This window comes from Sebastes umbrosus, chromosome 8 (genome assembly GCF_015220745.1).
Source record: "Sebastes umbrosus isolate fSebUmb1 chromosome 8, fSebUmb1.pri, whole genome shotgun sequence".
In the NCBI taxonomy this organism is placed as follows: domain Eukaryota; kingdom Metazoa; phylum Chordata; class Actinopteri; order Perciformes; family Sebastidae; genus Sebastes; species Sebastes umbrosus.
Window position 1 is genome coordinate 17,050,617 of NC_051276.1, and position 22,230 is coordinate 17,072,846.

Consider the following 22,230-nt stretch of genomic DNA (forward strand, 5'->3'; position numbering starts at 1 on the left):
CTCTGTCTTTTACCCTGCCAATGTCCTGTTCTGCCTTCATTTCATCAGCCACTTTCGATCTCCTCTGTCCTTTTCTCTATCATTCTTTCTTCCTCTTTCTCTCTCTGCTGTCCCATCAGTGGTCAGGCAGTTACACTAATTTTGTACTTCCACAATGGCTACAGAAGCTGTTTATCGGACAGATGCAAGCTGCACGCACTCATCAGGCGCAAAATAAAAAACACACGTGAACGCTCAGCACATGGATGAAAACACATACTGCACACACGCAAGCAAACACTGAGCAGCGTAAATGATTAACCATGCCAGAAAATGCATGTGCTCACATGCACACTCTCATTTATCTCACTGCTATGGTATCCTTTCAGTTCTGAGATGTATGTGTGTGTGTGTGTGTGTGTGTGTGTGTGTGTGTGTATAGGTGTGAGTGTGCATGGTGACACTGGAGAGGAGATGCTGTGTGTCCATAGAGGGATAAGATGACAGACACTTGATACACACGTGCTTTCTCATTTAACCTGTCCTAGAATACCTGCTGCTTCAGGTTAAAGGAGGGCACAGAAGAAGAGACAGACGGGGAGATTGAGGTGGTTAGAGTGAGACACACACACGCACACACACGCACATACACATTGACAAGCACACATAAACTAACCACAAAGCCACCACAGAGAGATGATAAAGAGAGGAGGCATGGACACCTTTCCTAGATAGGAGGAGTGCAAAAACAGGAATAAGGGAGCTCACCTCCACCCCCCTTTAAGGTTGTGGTTGGGTTATTGGCACCAGTTCAGCTTTTTGTTCTTAGTTTCCGCCCCTCTACCTCCCTCTACCTCCCTCTCTCCTCCTCTCTTTTCAAGGGAAAACACACTCACTGTCTAATATTCACACAAGCAGATATAAATAGTGGTCATATGGATCGAGGTACTCCTGTGGTTGTTGTAGTCAACACGGCGTGTCCTTATTCTCCTTGTCGTCTCCAGAGTCAGACAGGGTCAACCTCACAACTTGACAGGTTGTCATGTGATAATTACTCAACATTTTAATATGTGCGGTGCGCTTTTTTTTTCTATTTTTTGCATTGTCCTTTTATCCCTGCATTGGAGGTGTTGTCCTTGTCATACAAAAAAAACTCATAAGTCTCTGCATGGCTTCACCAATGCCACAGAAAACATTGTTGTACTTGGATATTTCTCTGTTGTACACACACACACTGCCCTGCTCTTGTCATGTGCTGTGTGGATAGGGACTGTGCTACTGGTGGCCTGCAGCAGGGGGCAGCGGTCAGGAGAATCAGCACTAGCCATGGACTCTGACCCTGGAGCAGCCCACAAGCAAAAGAGCTGTGAGGCTTCAACCTTTTCCACACTGTCCTTCTTCTACAAGTCCCTTCTGGTCAAATTTAGATAAGGAGAAAGGCCAGCACAAAACAGACCCGAGGCGTGTTTAGTCCTGAACCCGTCTGATGCACTCTCCCTTCCTCGAGGCTCCCGGGGCTGTGTTCAGGGGTTAAGGGTCATACTCCACAGCTAGGTCAACAACCATTTCTAGGATGTCTTCCTCTGGGTCAGCACTGTAACAACATGGACTGGTCTCAGTCAGTCACACAAAAGCTCCCCAGCACCGTCCCGAACGCTGGCAGATACGGAGCTGCACATTCCATTCCACTGGTGATGTAACCATCAGATAAGGTCAGGGATAATATGTGACTAAGTGCTGCAATCACCCCACTGAAAGGCACTCTGCAAATGAGTCAGCATATATTTACTGACAAATTCGTGTGTGTGTGTGTGTGTCTGAATCTTGTAAATGGAGATCTGGATGTAAAATGTTGAACTGCTCTCTCCTCCAGCTTGACGTGAGGGGAGGTATGCGACGGCCCCTCCTGTCCTTTCCTCTCCTGCAGCCTCTCGTTTTCCACTGTTGAATAAACTGAGTGGAACTTCTCCCTCACACACACACACACACACACACACATAGACGCACACGGAGCACCCTGGCTGCACCATTATACTGGGAAAGAACACCCTAAACAGGCACACCCAAATCTCACAACCCAGCACACACATATACACCAGCAAACATACACACAAACTCCATGCACGCACACACAGACACACACACACACACACACAAACACGCTGCCCTTCAAATAGTTTTTCGCAGCCTTTTATTTGGCTGCACGCCCGGTGGTTAGAGTGTTTCATTTTTCCCTGTGTATGGAACTGGGCAGCTGTCCAGACAGACACACAAAGAGAAAGAGAGAGAGAGAGAGGCACAGAGAGACAGAGGGAGGGAGAGAGAGAGAGAGAGAGGGAGAGAGAGGCACAGAGAGACAGAGGGAGAGAGAGAGAGAGAGAGAGAGGGAGGGAGGGGGTTACTGAAAGAATGAGAGCGGCGGAGAGGGAGGGAAGAAGAGGACCAGCAGAAAAACAAGAAGAGAGGTGCCTAGACCCGTTAACAACTAGTTCCCTCCGAAACCTTATGATTGATATGATCCGCTCTTTTTCCCTCCATCTCTCTCTCTCTCTCTCTCTCTCTCTCTCTCTCTGTCTCTCTCCTTGTCACACACACTCTCTCCTTGGCTTTGACACCATGCTGTCTCCCTCTGCCCCTGTGGCCTCGTGCACTGCCCCCCCCCCCCTTATCACATCCCTCCTTTTCTTCTTCTTTTCTCTTTTCTGGAGCTGACCATTCTCCCCTGTGGGAACTACCCCCCCACACCCCCGTCTCCCCAGCTCCATTCAGAGCGCTGCTTCGCTGTGATCTGTGTTTCTGACAGCTCTGCACACACACACACACACACACACACACACACACAGAGAGAGAGAGACACACACAGCTCCTCTGCAAACAAACACCATGAATACTAACACGGCTTTGTGTCCACAGCACTTAAAACGGGGTAGAAGGAGAGGGAGGGAGGGAGGGGGGTGCAGAGAAAAGGAGGGAAAAGCGATGGAGGAGAAAAGAGGCACTGTGTTGATCTTGTGGCCACTCTCACAGACCTCCCCCCCTCCCTCTGTCACCCCCCCACCCTGTTTCTCGTTCTCTCGTTCTTCCCACCAGTTCTCCCGGGAATAAAGACTTCCATTCATGCGCCTGAGGAGACCCACAGCAGGGGAGAGAAAAGAGGGAGGAGAAGGGGGGAGGAAAGATGAGGGGGTGTCAAGGTGGGACAGTTTGTGGATCACTGGGATCAGGCCCGCTGCCTAAAAATGTGTGCATGTGTGTCCATTTTCACTCAGCGTGTGCCGCCTCAGCCACTATATCTCAGATCTGGTGGCATCCGTGCCAGCCAAAGCATCTTCTGGGAAAGTTGGGTGGGAAAGTTTGGAAATTGGGCTCCATTCAAAACTTCCACTCTTGGACTAATGCTGCAATTCCACAACTATGTGTTCAGCCTACAGCTACGGTTTAACAAAAAGAAGGCTTGACTATTCGAGCCAGACAACTTTTTCTGCAGCACTTTCTTTCCTACATGCTGTTATGTACTCTCCCTGCTGGGCACGATCAAGCATTCGATCTACAGTACATTTGTCCTAGACGCTGTAACTGTAAGGCAGAAGCCAGATTTAATGCACAGCAGTAGGTCCCAAGCAAAATGTTCCCTCCTGCGTCCACAGCAGTAATCCTTCAGATTGGAGTGCTCCTAAAGATAGCAGCGAAACACCCGAGAGTCTCCTTGTCACACTCTCTTCAGACACGCTCAGACGTAGATGACTCAATCTGAACAAAAGCCTGTGATTGGCTGAACCGAAGCATGTTATTACGGCGCAATTGGAGGTTTTCACCCGCTCAGTAATGACAGACACATTTACATGCTACACAAAGTATACATCTAATCCCCGCTATTAGCATTAATGGCGTGTGTGTGCAGGCATATGTGTGTCCTGCTTGTGAATAGCGCTAAGAACCACATTAGGAGAGTTTTTTCATAGCGATTATTACAGCGATTATGTACCAATTGTTCCTTTCATGGACGTGGCCGAACCTCCAGTGACAGCATTATACATTTCAGTCAGCGCACATGCTCAGCACAAAGAAATATACTCAAGCATAGAGACTGGCCACACACACACTGTCTCTCTGTCTCTACTGAGAAGTATAAGAACAAGTGTAATAAAGGTTAGAGTGCGCCATGAATAGACAAAACACTGTTTAATCAATGCATATATAAGTCAATTATACACATCTACATACACATGCACAACAGACAGGACCAAACCAAAGGAACGTGTTGTTCACAGTGCTCTGTGCACCATATGACCCGATCGTCCCACTTCTGTACAACAGGAAACAATTAACAGCCAATGAGCTGCTCTAAATCCTAAGGGATGGCTTCCTGTGTGGAATGATGGGTAATTCAAGACAGAAGCTGTGCAGAGATTAAACACTTCCTCTTTGGCAAACAGTGGTCTGTAACGGCGAAGCCTCACTCGCTGATTTGTTATTAGAAAAATAATGCACATCAGTCACATATGTTTCTGTACATACTTGGGAGATGAACACTTAAGTAATGGTTTCTCCATTGTCATATGATGCTCTATTATACTACAAATTTAAACATCAAAATTAGGGCTGCAACTAACAGTTATTTTCACTGTCGATTAATCTGTCGATTATTTTTCTCGATTAATTGATTAGTTGTTTGTTTTATAAAATGTCAGAAAATTGTGAAATATGAAAATCAGTGTTTCCCAAAGCCCAAGATGACGTCCTCAAATGTTTTGTTTTGTCCACAACTCAAAGATATTCAGTTTACTGTCATAGAGGAGTAAAGAAAGCGGAAAATATTCACATTTATAAGCTGGAATCAGACAATTTTGCCTTTTTTTTTTCTTAAAAAATGAATCAAACTGATTAAGTGATTATCAAAATAGTTGGCGATTAATTTAATAGTTAACAACTAATCGATTAATTGTGGTAGCTCTTGTTTATTTTCTGATATGGCAAAGCAAAGCAAAGGAAACACATAGTTACACTGGATTGTGCTGCTGAAACTAATCGATGAATCAATCATCAAAAAAATTAAGTTGAATTAGCTTTTGTTTTGTATTTTACAGTTTTTTTGGCTATATCAGATAGTGTACAGCAGAGAGTCAACAATTTTTATAATCGTTTCAGTCATTTATCTAGCTTTACAAACTTGAAGATTTATGCTTTTCTCAATTTGATATCAATTAAGAATGAGTATCTTTGGACTGCTGGTTGGACAAAAAAAACATTTGAAGATGTTACCTTCAGCTTTAGGACATTTTCACTATTTTCTGACATTTTATAGCCTGAACAATTCATTTTATAATCCTAATATTAATCAACAGATCGTAATCAATAATGACAATAACAATTATTTGCAGCACTATTAAAGAGCAAATCGTTTTCCATCAAATGATGCTTACAAACAGACAAACTACTTTCTGGAAGAATGACTCGAGTCTGCACTTCAACTTTAAAGCTTGTAAAGTAACACTTTCATTGCTTTGTCTACATATTTCTGTGAATATCTCAAGTCCTCAGATGATCCCCAGCGTGCAGGAGAGAGAGAGAGAGAGTTAGAGAGCCACTTTATGACATCCGCAGTGACAGGGAGAATGGGCAAAGTGAGACACAATAGTCTTAACCAATCAGACTGCCCGCCTCCCCTCAGGCCCCCTCGCACCAACAATAACGCCTTTGTATGAGGCTGCACTCCACTCGCTCTTTCACACACACACATACACACACACACACACACAGACCAAAGCATAGCATCCTACACTTTCTCAGACAGTCACAAAGAGAGGCGAGAGAAGCAGCGCATCATATCGAGAGCTGCATCGGTGCATACAAAACAAAACTATGTTAGAATTAGAGTGTGTGTATTTTAAGCTAATAACCTGGCTATGTGTGTATGTGTCCATGTTGTTTCCTTCCAGCCAGGCCCGGGCACATGACTGCAGCTGCCCCCTCGCTCCCTTGTCTAAACCGGCACCCCTCCTTGTTGTAGGTGAGAGGTCACACGGAGTGGCATTCCTCTCGGTCTGAGAGCGAGCGAGTGAGTATTGCGCTGAGCAGAGGGGGCAGCGAGAGAGAGAGAGCGGGGCAAAAACGCAACCGAGCAGGGCATATAAAAGATGAGGAGCACAGGGCATTCGGGAGTGTATATGTGTGTGCATGTGAGCATGTGTGTGTGTGTTGAAATGGACCACTAAACAGAAGACCCTTGTGGCTCTTCCCTGCTTCATAAACACAGCTGTTTGTTTAGTCTGAGCCGCCCCAAGGGACAGACAGAAGGACAGACCGACACATTTATATCATTTATTCATGTCCGCATCCATACTTAAGAGACAACGAGCATAAATAAACAGCAGAACTACAGATGGATTATTTTACAAAGCCCGGTACAAAGCAGCAGAGAACTGGGCAGAATGACACACACAAGCACACGGTGTCGGGAAAGCCCTGGCTTAGAGGCTTTTTAATTGTATGATTACAAAAATGTTTGATATCACATAGCGGTGATTGTGTCTGAATAAAGTATGCTTTCAAGCCAATAAATCAAAAATGTTAACATGTTTTTAAAAAATGTGTTTTTACGCCACAAATTTCTTTAACGCATTAACGCAATTTACGATTTTTAGGTTGTAGCGGGCTCAGTTTTAAAGCTAGAGTGAAGATACTGGTATCATATGAAACTATTAAACCTAAGGAATCAACCATGTCATACTAGCTTGTCGCAAAGGAGGCTAGATAATGCTCCAAACATATTCTAAATTTTGGTGAGGAAAAACTGGCATGGCCATTTTCAAAGGTGTCCCTTGACCTCTGACCTCAAGATATATGAATGAAAAGGGGTTCTATGGGTACTCACAAGTTTCCCCTTTACAGACATGCCCACTTTATGATAATCACATGCAGTTTGGGGCAAGTCATAGTCAAGTCAGCACACTGACACACTGACAGCTGTTGTTGCCTGTTGGGCTACAGTTTGCCATGTTATGATTTGAGCATATTATTTATGCTAAATGTAGTACCTGTGAGGGTTTCTGGACAATATTTGTCATTGTTTTGTGTTTTAATTAATATAATTTAATATATATTTATATATATATATGCCCATGTTGATAAGAGTATTACATACTCTCCCTTTAAGGTACATTTTGACAAATAAAAAATAATATTTTAATCGATTTACAGCCCGATTGTAAACATCAGTCATGCCAATAAAGCTGTGAATATATAAATGACAGTGATAACCTGAAAAAATATTTTTGTAAGAGGAGTATTGGACACCACCTCTTCACTGTCATCTCTCTTGCTTTCAGACACACACACACACACACACACACACACACACACCCCTTCTGACAGGCACGTCCCAGACAGCTGATGGGGCCATCAGATTTCACTGACAAACACACTTACGCTTCAAGTGAGACACAGTGAAAGTCAATACTCTGCGCCTGCTTCTCCTTTCCTTTGACTCCAATCATCCCCTTCTCTCCCCTCCCTTGCACCGAACATCACCCTCAATCCCTGCTGGACCTCCTCTCAAAACCACAGAATACACTCCTCCTCGAATACACACACACACACACACACACACACTGACTAACCACAAAGGCAGAGGCATGATGGAGCCACACTAACAAAGCGGCCACCAGGAACACATGATGCTGTGACTCAACATCATCCGTGACCGCAGAGGACATCAAACATGGCCGCCCTCCACATAATCCCACAGTTCGTGTGAGTCATAGTCAACCGCTGTCCAAAACACAGATTCAGGGCTGTACATGTGTTTTTCTATAAAGTCTTCACTTACATTGATGTTGCTATGTCAAACTCATTGGGTTTAAGCTTTCCTTATTGTCGTTTTCTTTATAGTTGGAGGGTGACAATGTTCTTTTTACTACACAAAGTCCATTTTGCATAACCTTAAGAATGACTACTTATCGTTGTAAAGCATCCTGATGCCTTCATGTTCAATGGTAGCTGCTCCCCGACTGAGATATTTCTTTAAGTGCAAGTCGCTGCTTCAGATCTTCATTAAAATGTGACTTGAGCTAGACTAGGCTATTATATTCTGCCTGCATCTGCCTGAAGAGGAACAGCAACCCACTGGGACCGGGCACAATAGTGAATGAAAAGGGCTTGACCTTTGGGACAGATTGAGAAGATGGTATGTGTGTGTCTGATTGAGAAATTAGCTACAGTTCCAACCAAATGGTCAGCACAAACACACACACATAGACACCAAATCCAGCCCTGAGGGTAAGAAAGCAAAGGCCAGACTCCAGTTGTCTCAACCCTGACCCACTCGCACAAACAAACAATACGGCACACACACACACACATGGAGACACACACACAGACACGGAGGCTTACACAACTGTCCAGCTATCACCTCGACTTTTGAATGTCCAGCGAGGTCAAAGTTCATCTCTTCTTCTGCCAGCCTCCAGCGTTTCTTTGTGTGACTGTGTGTGTCCGAGTGTGTGTGCATGTGTGCGTGTGCTCACTAGGAGTGACCTTGCAGAGTCATTCATTGTGGATACACTGCAGCAGCAGCAGCAGCAGCAGCACTAGCAGCACTACTGCAGAGCTGATTAGGGAGCAATCTTGCTTAGTGTAATGTAGTGTGTGTTTGTGTGTGTGTGTATATGTGTGTGTGGGTTTGGTGTGAGGAAGACAGATGAACAGATTGTGTTTTGTCTGGACTTTCTTCAGGTTTGAGAGATACTCAAGAGCAGATCAGAGGTTAGATGTGAGGAGATGTGTGTGTGTGTGTGTCAGTGTGGGTGTCGGTGTGTGTTTCAAGTGTGTACAGGGTGTGTATGGGGGTCAGACACAGATGGACAGCTGGTGTTTCAGCGGTGCTAAATCACTCACCCCTCCCCAGCATGCAAGCACGCACACACACACACACACACACACACAAACATACACATGTCCCATCCCCCATCGACCACAGGGAAACGCCCCTTAAAGCATTCCCAGCTCATACTCTCAAAGACTGCACACTGAGGACGCACATACACCAAAATAAAAGCCCGGTTATTTTCACCGCAATGACACACACCAGAAAAAAGTTCAATACAACAGTTCAGTCAGGCCATATCAGAGGTGATCATTTCATGTTCATACACTTACACTCAGTCAAGGATTGCTCTCTGTGAGTAAGCACAACGCTTCACACACACACACACACACACACACACACACACACACACACACACACACACTTTTATTTTATGAGCTCATCAAGTCCCTCAGGTCACCAACCGCCATCTCAGCCAGGGATAAAAAAGCTCACATCAAAAGGCTAACCATTTCACACACACGCATGTGCGTGCGCGTAGCATGCGCACACACTTGGCGTGGCAACTGTGGCAGCATTAATTTCCTTGTGAATGCACTTGACTAACACATAATAATCCCAAACACTGCTGGGAGACCACCAAGCAGCAACACACACACACACACACACACACACACACTCACACACAGCCAGGGGGACCACCAAGCAGAGGGGCTGTCAAGACAAGATAAGTGTGTGTCTAGCGTCAGGGCTTCGCATGCACCCACTACTACACACACACACACACATTCAACAACAACACACAGCCTGGCCTGGACTCCTGGAAAAGCTCTGGCTTATCTCTCCCCACAGATAGTGAAATGGATTAAGAGCCACATTTGGCACGTCCAGAGAACTGGACAGATAACCAGGAAAACACTCTCTCTAACTGCAATCACTGCTCAACATGATTTGTGTGTGTGTGTATGTGTGAGAGAGAGAGAGAAAGAGCGTGGATGCATTTTAGCTTGCATACGCTCCCCCATGTGTAGGCATTGGATCGATAACCGTGTGTCTATGTGTGTGTGCGCGTGGGATGTGTGTGTCTGGAGGAGTGATGCAGTGGTTGACCCAGGACCCAATCCGTTAGAACACACACATTCATCTTCCAAACACACACAGCGTGCCCAGACAAAGAGCCGTGTGTGAGGGGACGTTCAGCATGTGTGTGATGTCAGCTGGAGACAGAGAAGGGGAGCCCATCATATCCCGTTTATGTGTGTGTGTGGGTCTGTCCCCTGACACAAGGCGCCTGCTCAGTGACCTCGCTGGTTATAGATGCCTGCTATGAAGATGATAGGTAGCTGAGATTCCCTTTAAAACTGGGAAATTACATCCTTTTCTCTTCAGTGTGGCTGTGTCCGAAATCAGTCCCTCGTTCTCTACTCATTCACTACGCCCTATATAATGGACACTCAGTAGTTCACTCTCTAGCGAGCAGTAAATTAAGATTTTGGACACTTATGAATTGTCGTTTTCTGTCATCACTGACAGCTGAAGAGTCGCATTTTGTTCGCATCGTTATATGCTACATACATCTTACAGTCAGAATTTGGACACTCAAATGAAATGGCGAGGGGTAAATAAAGTTCACTATGTAGTTAAATTAATTGCCAGATATTTAGATAATCGATTAATTGGTTTGAGTACCTTTTTTTTTAAGAAAAAAAAGTCAAAATTCTCTGATTTCAGCTTCTTAAATGTGAATATTTTCTTGTTTCTTTACTCCTCTATGACAGTAAACTGAATATCTTTGAGTTGTGGACATTTGAGGACGTCATTTTGGGCTTTGGGAAACACTGATTGACATTTTATAGACCAAACAACTAATCGATTGTGTTTAATCCATACTTTTTCTTACAAGCACCAATTCTACCGTGCCACTGCTGTTGAATTAGTCAGTTGCAAACATTTACAAAACCCCTTTTTATTCCAGTTTTTGCGAGCTGTTTCTTGTTACTATCTGATGCCGGAACATGCCAGTTTACCTATAAGAGTAACAAAATGTTATTATAAGTCAGAGGAGAGGAGCAGCAGATTCTACAAAAGAAAGAATGGCTAAAAAGCGCTATTTCCATGTCTTTCTTTGCACAATTCTACATGTTTGCCTACTTATCTGTCTGTCTGTCTGTCTGTCTGTCCCCTTCTCTGTCTATTAGAGTCAAATCTCTGTCTTAATGGGCATCTATTGTATCCCACCTCTCCCCCTTCTCTATTCACCACACACTACCACACGCACATACACACTCCCTCTGAGGGGGCCCCTTAACCAGGCTCTCCATATGCCTGACCCCCACCTCTTCTCCTCCTCCTCCTCCTCCTCCTCTTTCCACAACCCCCTTCTCCTCTCCCCATCTCCTGCTCACACTCTGGCTTCTGCTCTGTTGCTGCTGCTGCTGCTGCTGCTGCTGCTAGTGCCCCACGCTGCCATCTGCTACAAGACAACAGAGGGTGAAAGAGGGAGGAAGAGGAAAAAAAAGAGTGGTGAAAAAGAGTGAGTGAAAAGAGGAAGACATGAGGGAAGAAAAGACGGAGAAAGAGGGACAGATAAAAGATAAAGAGGGAAAGAGTAGATGTGGACACAATACAGCAGAGAGCAGAGAGGCTGTCCATCTGCTCCCCCTCTCGCCTCCCCTCCCCTCCTGACACACAGCCTCACACACACCACAAAGAGAGTATTTAACCTCACACACACACACACACACACACACACACATGAGAGGGAGACAGAGAGACAGAAAGCAGCCCAGCCTCTCTCTTTAACCCGTTCCTCTCCAGTGAGCCTGCCTGTATTACACCCTTGGGGTGGCAGGTGATGGGTGGATGGAGGGAAAGGATGTAGGGGGGAGGTGGGGTAGAGAGAAGAGGGGGTGGGGTGGGGGGGGGTGATTGAGGGACAGAGTGTAGAGGATGAAGGGTTGAAACTGATCTGAATCAACACCAACACATCCTCCCCCTCCCCTCCCCAAAACCTCAAATCTCAATAGAGACCAGCTTGCTACCCCTGTCACTATGACAACCTCTGTCAATCATACTGTAGCAGCAGCAGCAGGCTTCCAAATGGGGACCGATGGCGCTGGATTAGGAATGGCTGCCCCAATATCAGAGTGCAGGGTTCAGCTCGCTCAGCTTACTCATGGATTTGAACAATTTTAGTGTTAAACATGTCTTTTCATACTTTATCTACAGAAAGGCGAAGGCAGGTCAGACATACTCATTTACTCATGCCGCATTTCCACTGCATGGTACGGCACGGCTCTACTCAACGCGACTCGCTCTTTTTTGGTTTTCCATTAGCAAAAGTTGTGGATGGTACCTGGTACTTTTAGTACCTCAGTCGATGTTCCAAGCAAGCTGACCCGACAGTAGCGTGACACAGGACATCCTGCACAAACCTGCCATTTTTAAATACCCAAGCTACCGTCAATAGTGACCACGATTTGTTTATTCACTCAACCCAGATTTAAAAAAAATGTCAGCCCTCAAAACTACGTCATACACTACGCCGTACAATTGACAAAGTGTAGTGAAGATGTCACGGCAGTTTCATGAAAATCAGCTGAGAATCCCGCCTACACTGATGGGGGTAGTGGTACTATCTTCAGTGGAAAACGAAACAGACATAAAGGACCTGGTACCAAAAGTGAGCTGAGTCAAGCCGAACCATGCAGTGGAAATGAGGCATAAGTCTACTTTGTGGTGAGAAAAACACATCCTACAGACAATTAGCTGAAATTGTGGCTGTGCATGACGTCAAAATCTGCCTCTCTCTATGACAAAGCAACACCCACGTGCTTTCGTTCCAATTTGGTTACAATTTTGTAATTGAATCACCGCTCAGACTTTAAGCCAATGGTGTCGGATCTGGTGGGAGATTTCAACCAATGTTCCATTCAACACAAACATGTAGAGCAGCTGTTTTCAATGCAATGTATTTCCAACCCCTTGTCACCAGTTGCAACTGTCTACTGGTTTTTACCAGTTCAACCAACTAGGCTTTGCCTTGCTTTAACATTTTTTAGAGTCCTGGAGAACTAAAATGATCCAGTAGTTCACTTGAAAAAACAATTAGCTTTGTGTAGCAGAAATATGTTCTCTCTTGTTAATTATCTTCATTACCCCATTTAAGAGACCTCATATCTTTAAGAAAATTAGACAATTTTCTGTTTATATGACTGGTTAGACATGGGCAATAACAGATCCTTGATGATGCTGATCGGTTATTCTTTTGGGCTGCATCAGACCTCTCTTGAACACTTGAGAGTGGAGATCCAGTATATCTGACAATGCAATTAGCTCTTGAGCCCCTTGAATTTGAGTAAAAACCACAAGACTGAAGCACAACAGAACAAAACGCAGCCCAGCATCGTGTTGACAACATGACGCCCTCGCTCCTGCTGGGCCTGTCGAGCTCAGTGACACCGAGATGGCTGTCAGGTTTGGACACACACGCCACTGTGTAGGTCAACACACACTACAAACACCAGATTCCCCCAAGGACCTGTACGTACACAGTGTCACACACACCAAACGCCGGTGCAGTGTGTAAAGGGTGTGATAGGGAGGAGGGGGATGAAGGGGCGTGACCCGCAAGAGCTGATTTCATTAAAGCAGAGGAGAGGAGAGGAGACAGGAAAGGTCTCTGTGTATATGACCACAAATGGAGAGAGCAGACACCAGCTGTCACTTGCTTATGTCAGCCCTATTCTCAGCTCCTATGCGAGTGTGAGTGTGTATGTTGTGTGCTTGTGTGTGTGATCTCAGCTAGCCATGACTGGTTTCAATTACGCAGCAAACTTTGACCCTGTGTAACCAAGCAGGGAAACGAGCTACTGAGAGCGAGAGAGAGAGAGAGAGAGAGAGAGAGAGAGGTACAGAAAGAGGTGGAGCGTATGAGAGAGGGGCGGCCAATTCAAAGATGTTGACATAGAAAATTTTCACTCAGTGAAAACTCAACCTTATGAAGGACATACTGTACATGACATACTGCACACCTACTAAAACCACACATAGTGGCAGCACTTCCAGGAATGGTGCCTTACCCTTTTTCTGGGGGGTCCTCGTTCTTCGTCCTTCTGGCCCCGCCCTGCCCCACTTCCTGCTCGCCCCTGCCGCCCCCCTTTGCCCTCTCCAACCGGAGGTCTGATGGTCATCCTGATCTCCGGTGGGCAAATGTAGTTCTCAAGGTTCTTGGGGGGCTTCTTGGTGCGCTTGGTGGTCTGAATCTTCAGCTTTAGACTTCCTTCCTGGAAACTTGCTTCCTTGATGGAGAACTCCTGCTCCTCCAGAAGCCCCTCCCCCTGCTCCTCTAGCCCCTCCCCTTCGCTGATGCCACCGGTAATCACATCGTCACTGCGCGCCAAACCGACGGCCCCTGCTCTTTCCTGGTCCTCTTCATTTGGCCCCACCCTGCCTCCCTGTAACTCCGCCTCTTTGGGTCGGGCCGAGCCAACCAGATCCCTTGGCTCCATCCACGCTCCCGCCAGAGCCAGTCAGGATGGGGGAAGCTGTGGCCGCCAGCCAATAGGAAGATAGAGAACAGTAGTCTGTCGGGCCGGTTGGTTGTCGTCAATCAGCTACTGGGGTTGGGTTGGGTGTCCCACAGGAACACAGCGAAGCCAGGGACAGTCTGCGGAGAGAGCAGGTGAATGACATGATTAGGGAAAAGAAGGGTGACTGTCATCCCCATAGCTTCCATTCCAGTGCTACCTCTGTCTGCCTGTCTGCTGTCATCAACATCATTAGCTGCTGTTATGTAGGAAGACAAACACACAAGGCTCATCACAGAACTGTGGGGGCATGCTGCAGCGCTCTCATTTGCATTTTGTACCTTGCATAAACAAACTCATTTTTGACACCCACTACCACTTGCCTTCCTCTCTCCCTGCTCGCTTCTTTACTCACTCTTTGCTAATCTCCTCTCCCTGCCTCTCGCTCTATCCCCCCCACGACAGATCTGAAGCAGAGCCGTGCAGACACTAGAGTGATCAGTGCAAAATAAGACATTCCTCTTCTCTGCTCTAAAACCAGGCTGAAGTTAGCCTGAGGACACAAGACAGAAAAAATGAAAGAAGCTGACTTTTTTTTTTTTCTTTTCACCAGAGCAGGGAAGGAGGGAGGGAATCACACATGGGGAGAAGGGAAGGCAGCGGAGAAAGACGGAGGGAAGGAATCTAAATTCTTTCCCCAGATGTGGTTTACGAGCTGGTCTGGAAAAACCAGCGTCTGAACTGTTTTACACACGCATGCAATGGCATTGATACACACACATGCATGAAAAACTCCATACACTCCATGCACATTAAACACACACAAATGACAGTGCTGTTGTTCCCGAGTACACTTATTCACCCTCTGCTGCTATTTCTGCTCTCCAGAGAAAACGTTGTGGTAGCCATTTCTCACAGGATTCAGGTTTTCCTTTTTGGATCGTTGCACATGCCGGCGCAGATATATATTACATACTTACAGTGCATCAACACACACATACACACATATGCACTTACACACAGGCGTATAAACAGAAAACAACCAAAACAAACACTGGACTACACTTCTCACTACAGCTCCAGGGAATCCCATCAGTCAATATGACATGAGGCATGACTGAGCTGGAAGTGGGGAATGCCGTCTCACACACTGAGTTTAGACTGACACTATTTACACTGATGTGAACCCAGACTAGACCACTACCTGCAGACATGACTCAAGTAAAAGCTTACTGCCTGCTGCAGACTTACAATGAACCGAGAGCACAAAAGATTTACAGCACATACTGAGAATTACCCACCTCCTACATCCTGCTAATACACTCTTTGGCATTCTCAATGTGTGTGTGTAGGTGTGTGTGTGTGTGTGTGTTTTCTCTGTGTGCACTCCTGTACCAGCCCACGCTACTGTACTAACAGCTGATCCCCGTCATAATACCCAACAGGCCTCACAGCACCTGCTTACAGTCCATCCATCCGGCTGTACCCGCTTATCCTTTTAGAGGGTCCCAGCTGACATTGGGCAAGAGGTGGGGTACAGCCAGGACAGGTCAGGCACACATGGGCAATTTAGAGTTGCCAATTAGCCTAACCTGAGCACCCAGAGAAAACCCATGCATGTTCAAACCCAGAACCTTCTCGCTGTGAGGCAAAAGTGCTAAACACTGTGCCGCCCCGTGCTTACAGTGTGATTGAATAATCATAATCCACGGCGGTATTTCAGTGTGTACAGTAAGTCTGCACACAAACAGTATCCAACCCTGAGGTCAAAGTCAATGGTTAGTCATTTTTCTTCTGCGTTTGCTAGATTAAATGAAAATGAAAAGGTTTGTTTCTATGAAACCCTCTCTTTAGCCGTAAAGTTTGCCAATCTGAAACCACAGTCTTTCAAAGCTGACTCATAAGGGTTATTGATGTAGGTTCTGGTAGCCCCATGGTGGTTGAGTATGAAAAAGACTTTAAGGACCATAACAGCGGTTTTGCATGTTTCAGCTTATGAACTCCAAATCACTTGTACTACACGGCCAACTTTATACTGCCAGTCATTTTCCAAAGCATGCTAATAAGTTTTCAGATTGATTTCCAGCCCTTCCTGGAAGTCATTGATTTTCATTCATTAAGTGCAGCATGAAAAGGAACTTGAGTCTTTAGTCTGTTTTGTTTTTATGGCATAGTCACATTATTTTCACATGGTAATACATTTCTGAGGAAGGACTGTTCTGAAAATGATTCCCGGTTGCTGCCTTCGGGAGATCTTCCGAAGGTGAGATTTAAAAGTTGGCTGCAACCTATTGAATGAAAGAAACTACCAGATTTCTGTTTTCTACACTGTTACTGTTTGCCTGTCCAAGACAACAAAGAATTTGAGTGAAATGCTTTTTGGCGGTCTAAAATCTCAGATGTCAAGAGCCTCCTTAATTCAACTCTTCCACTAAAAAAAGCCTTCAAAACAACCCCTGCTGGCTGCATAACCACAGGACGACAAGGGTTACATCAATCAGTAACACTGACGCACAAACAATGGAGGCTAAATGTTCAGTTTGACGGATTACCAGATGATTTTCATACCCCATTAAAACCAATGGAAACCACTGGCTGCCTGGAAGTTAGAAAATCAGTCCAAAAACGTATGGTATGTTTCGGGAAATGGTAGTAATGTACAGTATAGGCAATTTGCATTTAATGGCCTATAACATGCAAAACCACCACTGTGGTCCCTCGGTAACTTTTCAGTATTCAAAGTTTTACAGGGATAACCAAAAGATAGAGAGTCCAGGCTGATCGTACAGAGCCCACATGACCATGTTTGGTCCTCCAGGAACCTCCCAGTCCCTAATGTCAGCTTGGTGACTCGCCCTCATGGCATGTGTGAAAGCCACCCTGACTGTCATGTGACTGAGGACAATGACAGGAAAAAGAGACAGCTGCCAACCACAACATCACACACACATACACACTTGCATTCACACACACAGATCAAAAAGAAACCTATCCACTTTGGGTAGTGCTCTTAAGACAACTAGAACCCAGTATGACAACAAAATGGTGTCATACATTAGTACAATCTTCATTCGGGGCCATTACTGTGTAAACCACTTAGCTGGGTCATATTCCTCCTCCCTCCCCGCTGCTCGCTGCCCAAAGCTGTGTTAGTTCTCTGTTACTGGCAGACAGGCTGAGAGTTTATGTAAGTCTGACCCCTCCTCGGGCCTCCCTCGCCTCGCCTGAGCCTCACTGTCTCCTCTCTCTCTCTCTCTTACACACATAAACACACTGACACACACGCATACGCACCTCGACTCGCCTCAGACAGCAGGGTGATTGTGAGAGGCCAGACTCACTGCATAAATAGCTTTATTATGTTCTCAAAAACTACCAGCGCTAACCAGCTTCCCTCTCAAATAGCATAAGGTCATCCGCCGTGCTGGATGCGAGAGGCTGTGCGGATGAGACGCTCCTCCAGCATTTCGCCTCGTCCTTTTGAAAACAATTACGATAAAGCATCGATAATGGAGTGCAGATGGCCAGAACGGAGATGGTGAATGATACAGACGCACAGACAAAACAGAGGTAGACACAGTCTGAGTGTGTGTGTGTGAGAGAGAGAGAGAGAGAGAGAGGCAGAGATGGCAGCAGAAACACAACCTTTTAAGGCTACATACCCAGCAGCCCAGTGCCTGAGGTGGACTCACAAATAGCTCATACACACATGCAGACAGATGCGCACACACATTTACACATTTCCACTAGCACACCAAACGCCCGTGTGATTGCACAAGGTGAAGAGTGTGTTTTTTCCTCCTTTTCCTTTGATGTGAGAGTAGTAGACGCTCGGCCATCCCTGGCTGCAGATGAGTATCTCGGAGGGTTGATGAACATCGTCTGTCTGCCATTTTCATTTATCTCTTTTCCCTCTTTTATTCCAGCCCTCTAGTGAAGGGGCAATCACGCAAACCAATGTTTTTCTAGTAGGATCCAATCTTTGGTTGGCGACAAATCAAAAGGAACGGGCCCCGGCCTTCTAATATTTCCAAATCCAGTGGGCACGAGTTTGAGTTTTGGAAGTGTATTAGTCGTCTGCCTCAGAGCAGAGCAAGGTGAAGGAAGCCATCTTTTTTTACCATGTCCACATCAAAGAGCGTATTTTTTAAGTGGATATTATGAACTTCTATTTGGATTTGAAATACACAATAAAACCCTTTTTCTCCCCGGCTTAGATTGGATTGCCACAAGCATGTGTTCAGCTGTAGGGCAGCTAGAAGGACAATCATAAAGTACCATGTGTGGGACAGCCATAATAGAAAATGATGGCCTTGCAGGCGCTCTGTGCAGCGGTCCCACATGCACACGCTCCTCTGGATGAGCCATATGCCAGGTAGCACTAAAACCATCCTCACCTAACTACCCCGCAGAAGCAGATGAATGTTAAACCATTTTAACTGCAGCAGAAGCCACAAAATGGCTGTCAGCAAAAAACACCTCCCCTTCTCCCCAACTGTCTTCCTCCTTCCTCCCCTCACCTCACCCCCTCCCCAAACCTCTGTTCTCTCCCCTCTCCTCCGTGCTACCTCTTTCCTTCACCCTCCTACCTCTCCCTCCCTCCCTCCCTTTTCTGTGCGCTCTGCCAAAAGGTGCTCCAGTGCTGATATTCTGTGAAGAGAGCCTGCCAACAGTTAGATTTGTCCTTGGATCCCGTTCACATTCCCTCCTCCCCCCTCTCTGTGATCCCACTTCGACCCGAGGTATCCAGCTCAGAAGGGGATACACCTAATCGATTTCTCATGCTTTAATTCAAAGGTGGCATGGGCATCTCATTACCTAATAGGGGGGTTTAATAGCCTGCTTCATACTTTTACGCCGCAAAAACGCTGCCGGAGTTTCAGCTCCCCTCAAACCTGTTAACAAGACAAGATCGATGGTTCCCTCCGAGTCTGAACCGCCTCTATTATCCATCCCTCAACCCCATTTCTTTCCATCCAGTCACGCACTTCTCTTCTCATGCCCTTGTTCTTCTTTTTTTAACCCAGTGCTCATTTCCACACCTTCATTCCCTGACCATTTTTTCCACACTTTCCCTGACTCATGCGGATGGGCTTGTATATTTATCTTCTGGTGCTGAGGTTGTGACGAAGGTTTCTGCTGATAACAGTGGCGTACTGCCACTTTCACCCCTCATCTTTCTCTACACGCCAAAGCATGGTTGTCACAGCATGGTCGTCACTTTTCTGCACCCCCACGTGAAAGTGATCAGCTACTGATAAATGGAACCAGAGTGGAGCAGCGCTGGCATCCACCAAAACCCGCACTACACATGCAATCTGTATGTACGCCGGCATCTCTGCACTCTACTACGGTGGCATGTGTGGATTTTTTGTGCTGCAAATGAAAAGTGCAAAGCCAGGAATGAAACACACTCCTACTCTTGCATACTGAGTGTGCTTCAACTTGCAACTTCCACAGCACTTGACACCATTCATGTGGAGGACAGTTGTCCCTCTCTCCAGCCTCTACAACTCAACCAGAACAACGCAGATCCATCCAACCACAAAACATTTCAAAAAATGCCATATAGGATGCATTTAAATATGACCGGACTGAAGGAGTAACAACCAATCTGGCGGGCTGCATGTCACACAGACTATGATGCTATGTGATGGGACTATGGAGATGCAGGAGGTCCACGCCTGTGGAAAAACATTTGAACTAGCAGCAGTGGTTGAGCTTGGTCCTTGATCAGCAGTGTAGTGGACACTTCACCCCATTGACCTAATTAGCTGTTTTATCTCACTGCCACCTAATTACAAAGGTATTACACAGTATGCATGGAGACTGAGTGCTACAGCATTGTTTGGGGTGGTCTCTCTCTGAATGTGCGCGTGAGTGTGCACGCGTGCGTGTGTTTAGTCGGAATTTGTTGGCATGTGACTACAAGCACATATTTCATGTCAATTAAAGAATAAAAATGGCACAGACATATATATATATTAAAATAAAAAAAAAAACACATAGGCTGAGGTGGCATGTAAAAACAGCAGGCATGAACAGCAGACACACACATATATAATGTAAAAACATGAAGACATATTTATAGGAAAGGTGTATTCAGGTGTGGAATGTGTCCAGTCAACCAGGTGGGCTACTTACCCATGTCTAATGTTGTCTCACACTCGGCTCTAACGTGTAAATATTTTATCAAGATCATTTACAATCCATTTAGACACATTTTAACACAAGCGACGGATGGGATGACAGCCTCCCGGGGAGCTGTCAAACGGTGCCAGGAGATATATGGAGCTATATCTTTTTTGACAGAAAAACCTCCGAGGAAAAAATGGCGTCAATGGAAAGAAGAAGAAAAAAAAAAAGAGAAAATAGGATTTTGCAGCCGATCTGATGACAGAAGCAAAGGTAGACACACAGGAGGGAAAAAAAAGAAAATCCAATTGGAAAACTTATGCGCTTATGTCCAATTCCTCACAGAAAGGTGATGTTTGGAGGCTCTGGTGGTTGGAGGTTGTTGGAGGTGGAGCTGCGGAGCTGCAGAGCGTCTCTCCGGTGCAGGATCTCTGGTCACTCTTGGAGCTGCACAGCGAGCTGAGATCCCTCGCAAATCCGCTACTCGGTTGGTAGGAGAGGAGGGGGGGTGAGCAGGACTATTACTGCAGTCAAAACAAGCCCGCATCCGACTCTACTAGCCCCAAATCCAGCGGGAAAAATGTCACCGCGCTTTGAGCCGCACAGTACAGCAGAGACTGAGGAGTCGAGGCAGGAGACGCTGGGTTTGGTGCGCTTTCTCTCGCTGCTTGCAGGGTTTTCTCTCTCTCTCTCTCTCTCTCTCTGCTTTTCCGATCGGTGAATGTCAGGTCCCGGAGAGCTGGTGTCTGGTAATGATCTCACCCAGCAGACTGAAAGCTCAGTGGCCGAGCAGAGCAGAGAGGAGAGAGCAGAGGAGAGGAGAGAGGAGGAGCGACATCGCCTCCACCTGGCAGCAAAAACACGCTCAGCCTCAGTCTCCTTTACTGCAACCTTCCACTTAATTGCCATGGCCTTCTCCTGTGGGACTGTGTGATGCAAAGGGTGAAAGAAACATCTGGCAAAAGGCCTGATGTTTTGACTGAGTCACTGCTGTTAAGGACTGAGTGATTTTGTTAATTGTCTGTTTATTGTCAATACTGTATATACTGCTCCTATTATTTAAATGGTTCATATTTTGTTACACTTTGTTTAGATCATTTTTTTTAACTGTGTTAGCTGATGCATCTTGTTTTTTGCACTATCCCCACTATTCTCACTAATGGTGAAAGAAACATCTGGCAAGAGGCCTGATGTTTTGACTGAGTCAGTGCTGTTAAGGACTGAGTGATTTTGTTAATTGTCTGTTTATTGTCAATACTGTATATACTGCTCCTATTTTTATACTTCCTTCTATTTAAATGGTTCATATTTTGTTACACTTTGTTTAGCTCTTTTTTTTCATTGTTAGCTGATGCATGTTGTTTTTTGCACTATCCACTTTGCTGTTGTACACTGCAAATTTCCCCACTGCGGGACTAATAAAGGAATATCTTATCTTACCTTATCTTATCTTATCTTATGTTTCAACAGATTCAGATACATGCCTGCATACTGAACTTTTATAGGCTATATAGAGTGTGACTCTGAAATCATTATTTTAACATAGATATTTTTTTGAGAGAAGCATATAGGCTTTATTAATATTGAATCTTGGTTTAAAAAATGTCTGAAACAACGAAAATGTAATGTTTGATTGCCTTATATATTAGACCTTGTCACTGCTGCCACACTGACCAGATGATAGTTTAATAGCAGAGAATACCAGACTCCATTTGAACATCAATGGTCCATCTTGGTAAAGCCGCAGGTACCTCCCAGAAATAT

General features: G+C 45.6%; 1 protein-coding gene across 3 annotated transcripts in view; it reads right to left on the minus strand.

Annotated features, from left to right (window-relative positions):
• setbp1 (SET binding protein 1) overlaps positions 1-21,255 on the minus strand; it is a 36,919-nt gene extending 15,664 nt beyond the window's left edge. The window contains exons 1-2 of one of the 3 annotated variants that reach the window (XM_037776918.1): positions 20,810-21,255; positions 13,885-14,471 (exon numbers count right to left, since the gene is read on the minus strand). In XM_037776918.1, coding sequence (XP_037632846.1) covers positions 13,885-14,313 — 429 coding nt within the window. In that variant the 5' untranslated portion in view covers positions 14,314-14,471; positions 20,810-21,255. Of the gene's footprint in view, positions 1-13,884; positions 14,472-20,475 lie in introns of those variants that run through there. The other 2 variants (XM_037776917.1, XM_037776919.1) reach the window with 2 other exon arrangements.
• Between the last annotated feature and the right edge of the window lie 975 nt (positions 21,256-22,230).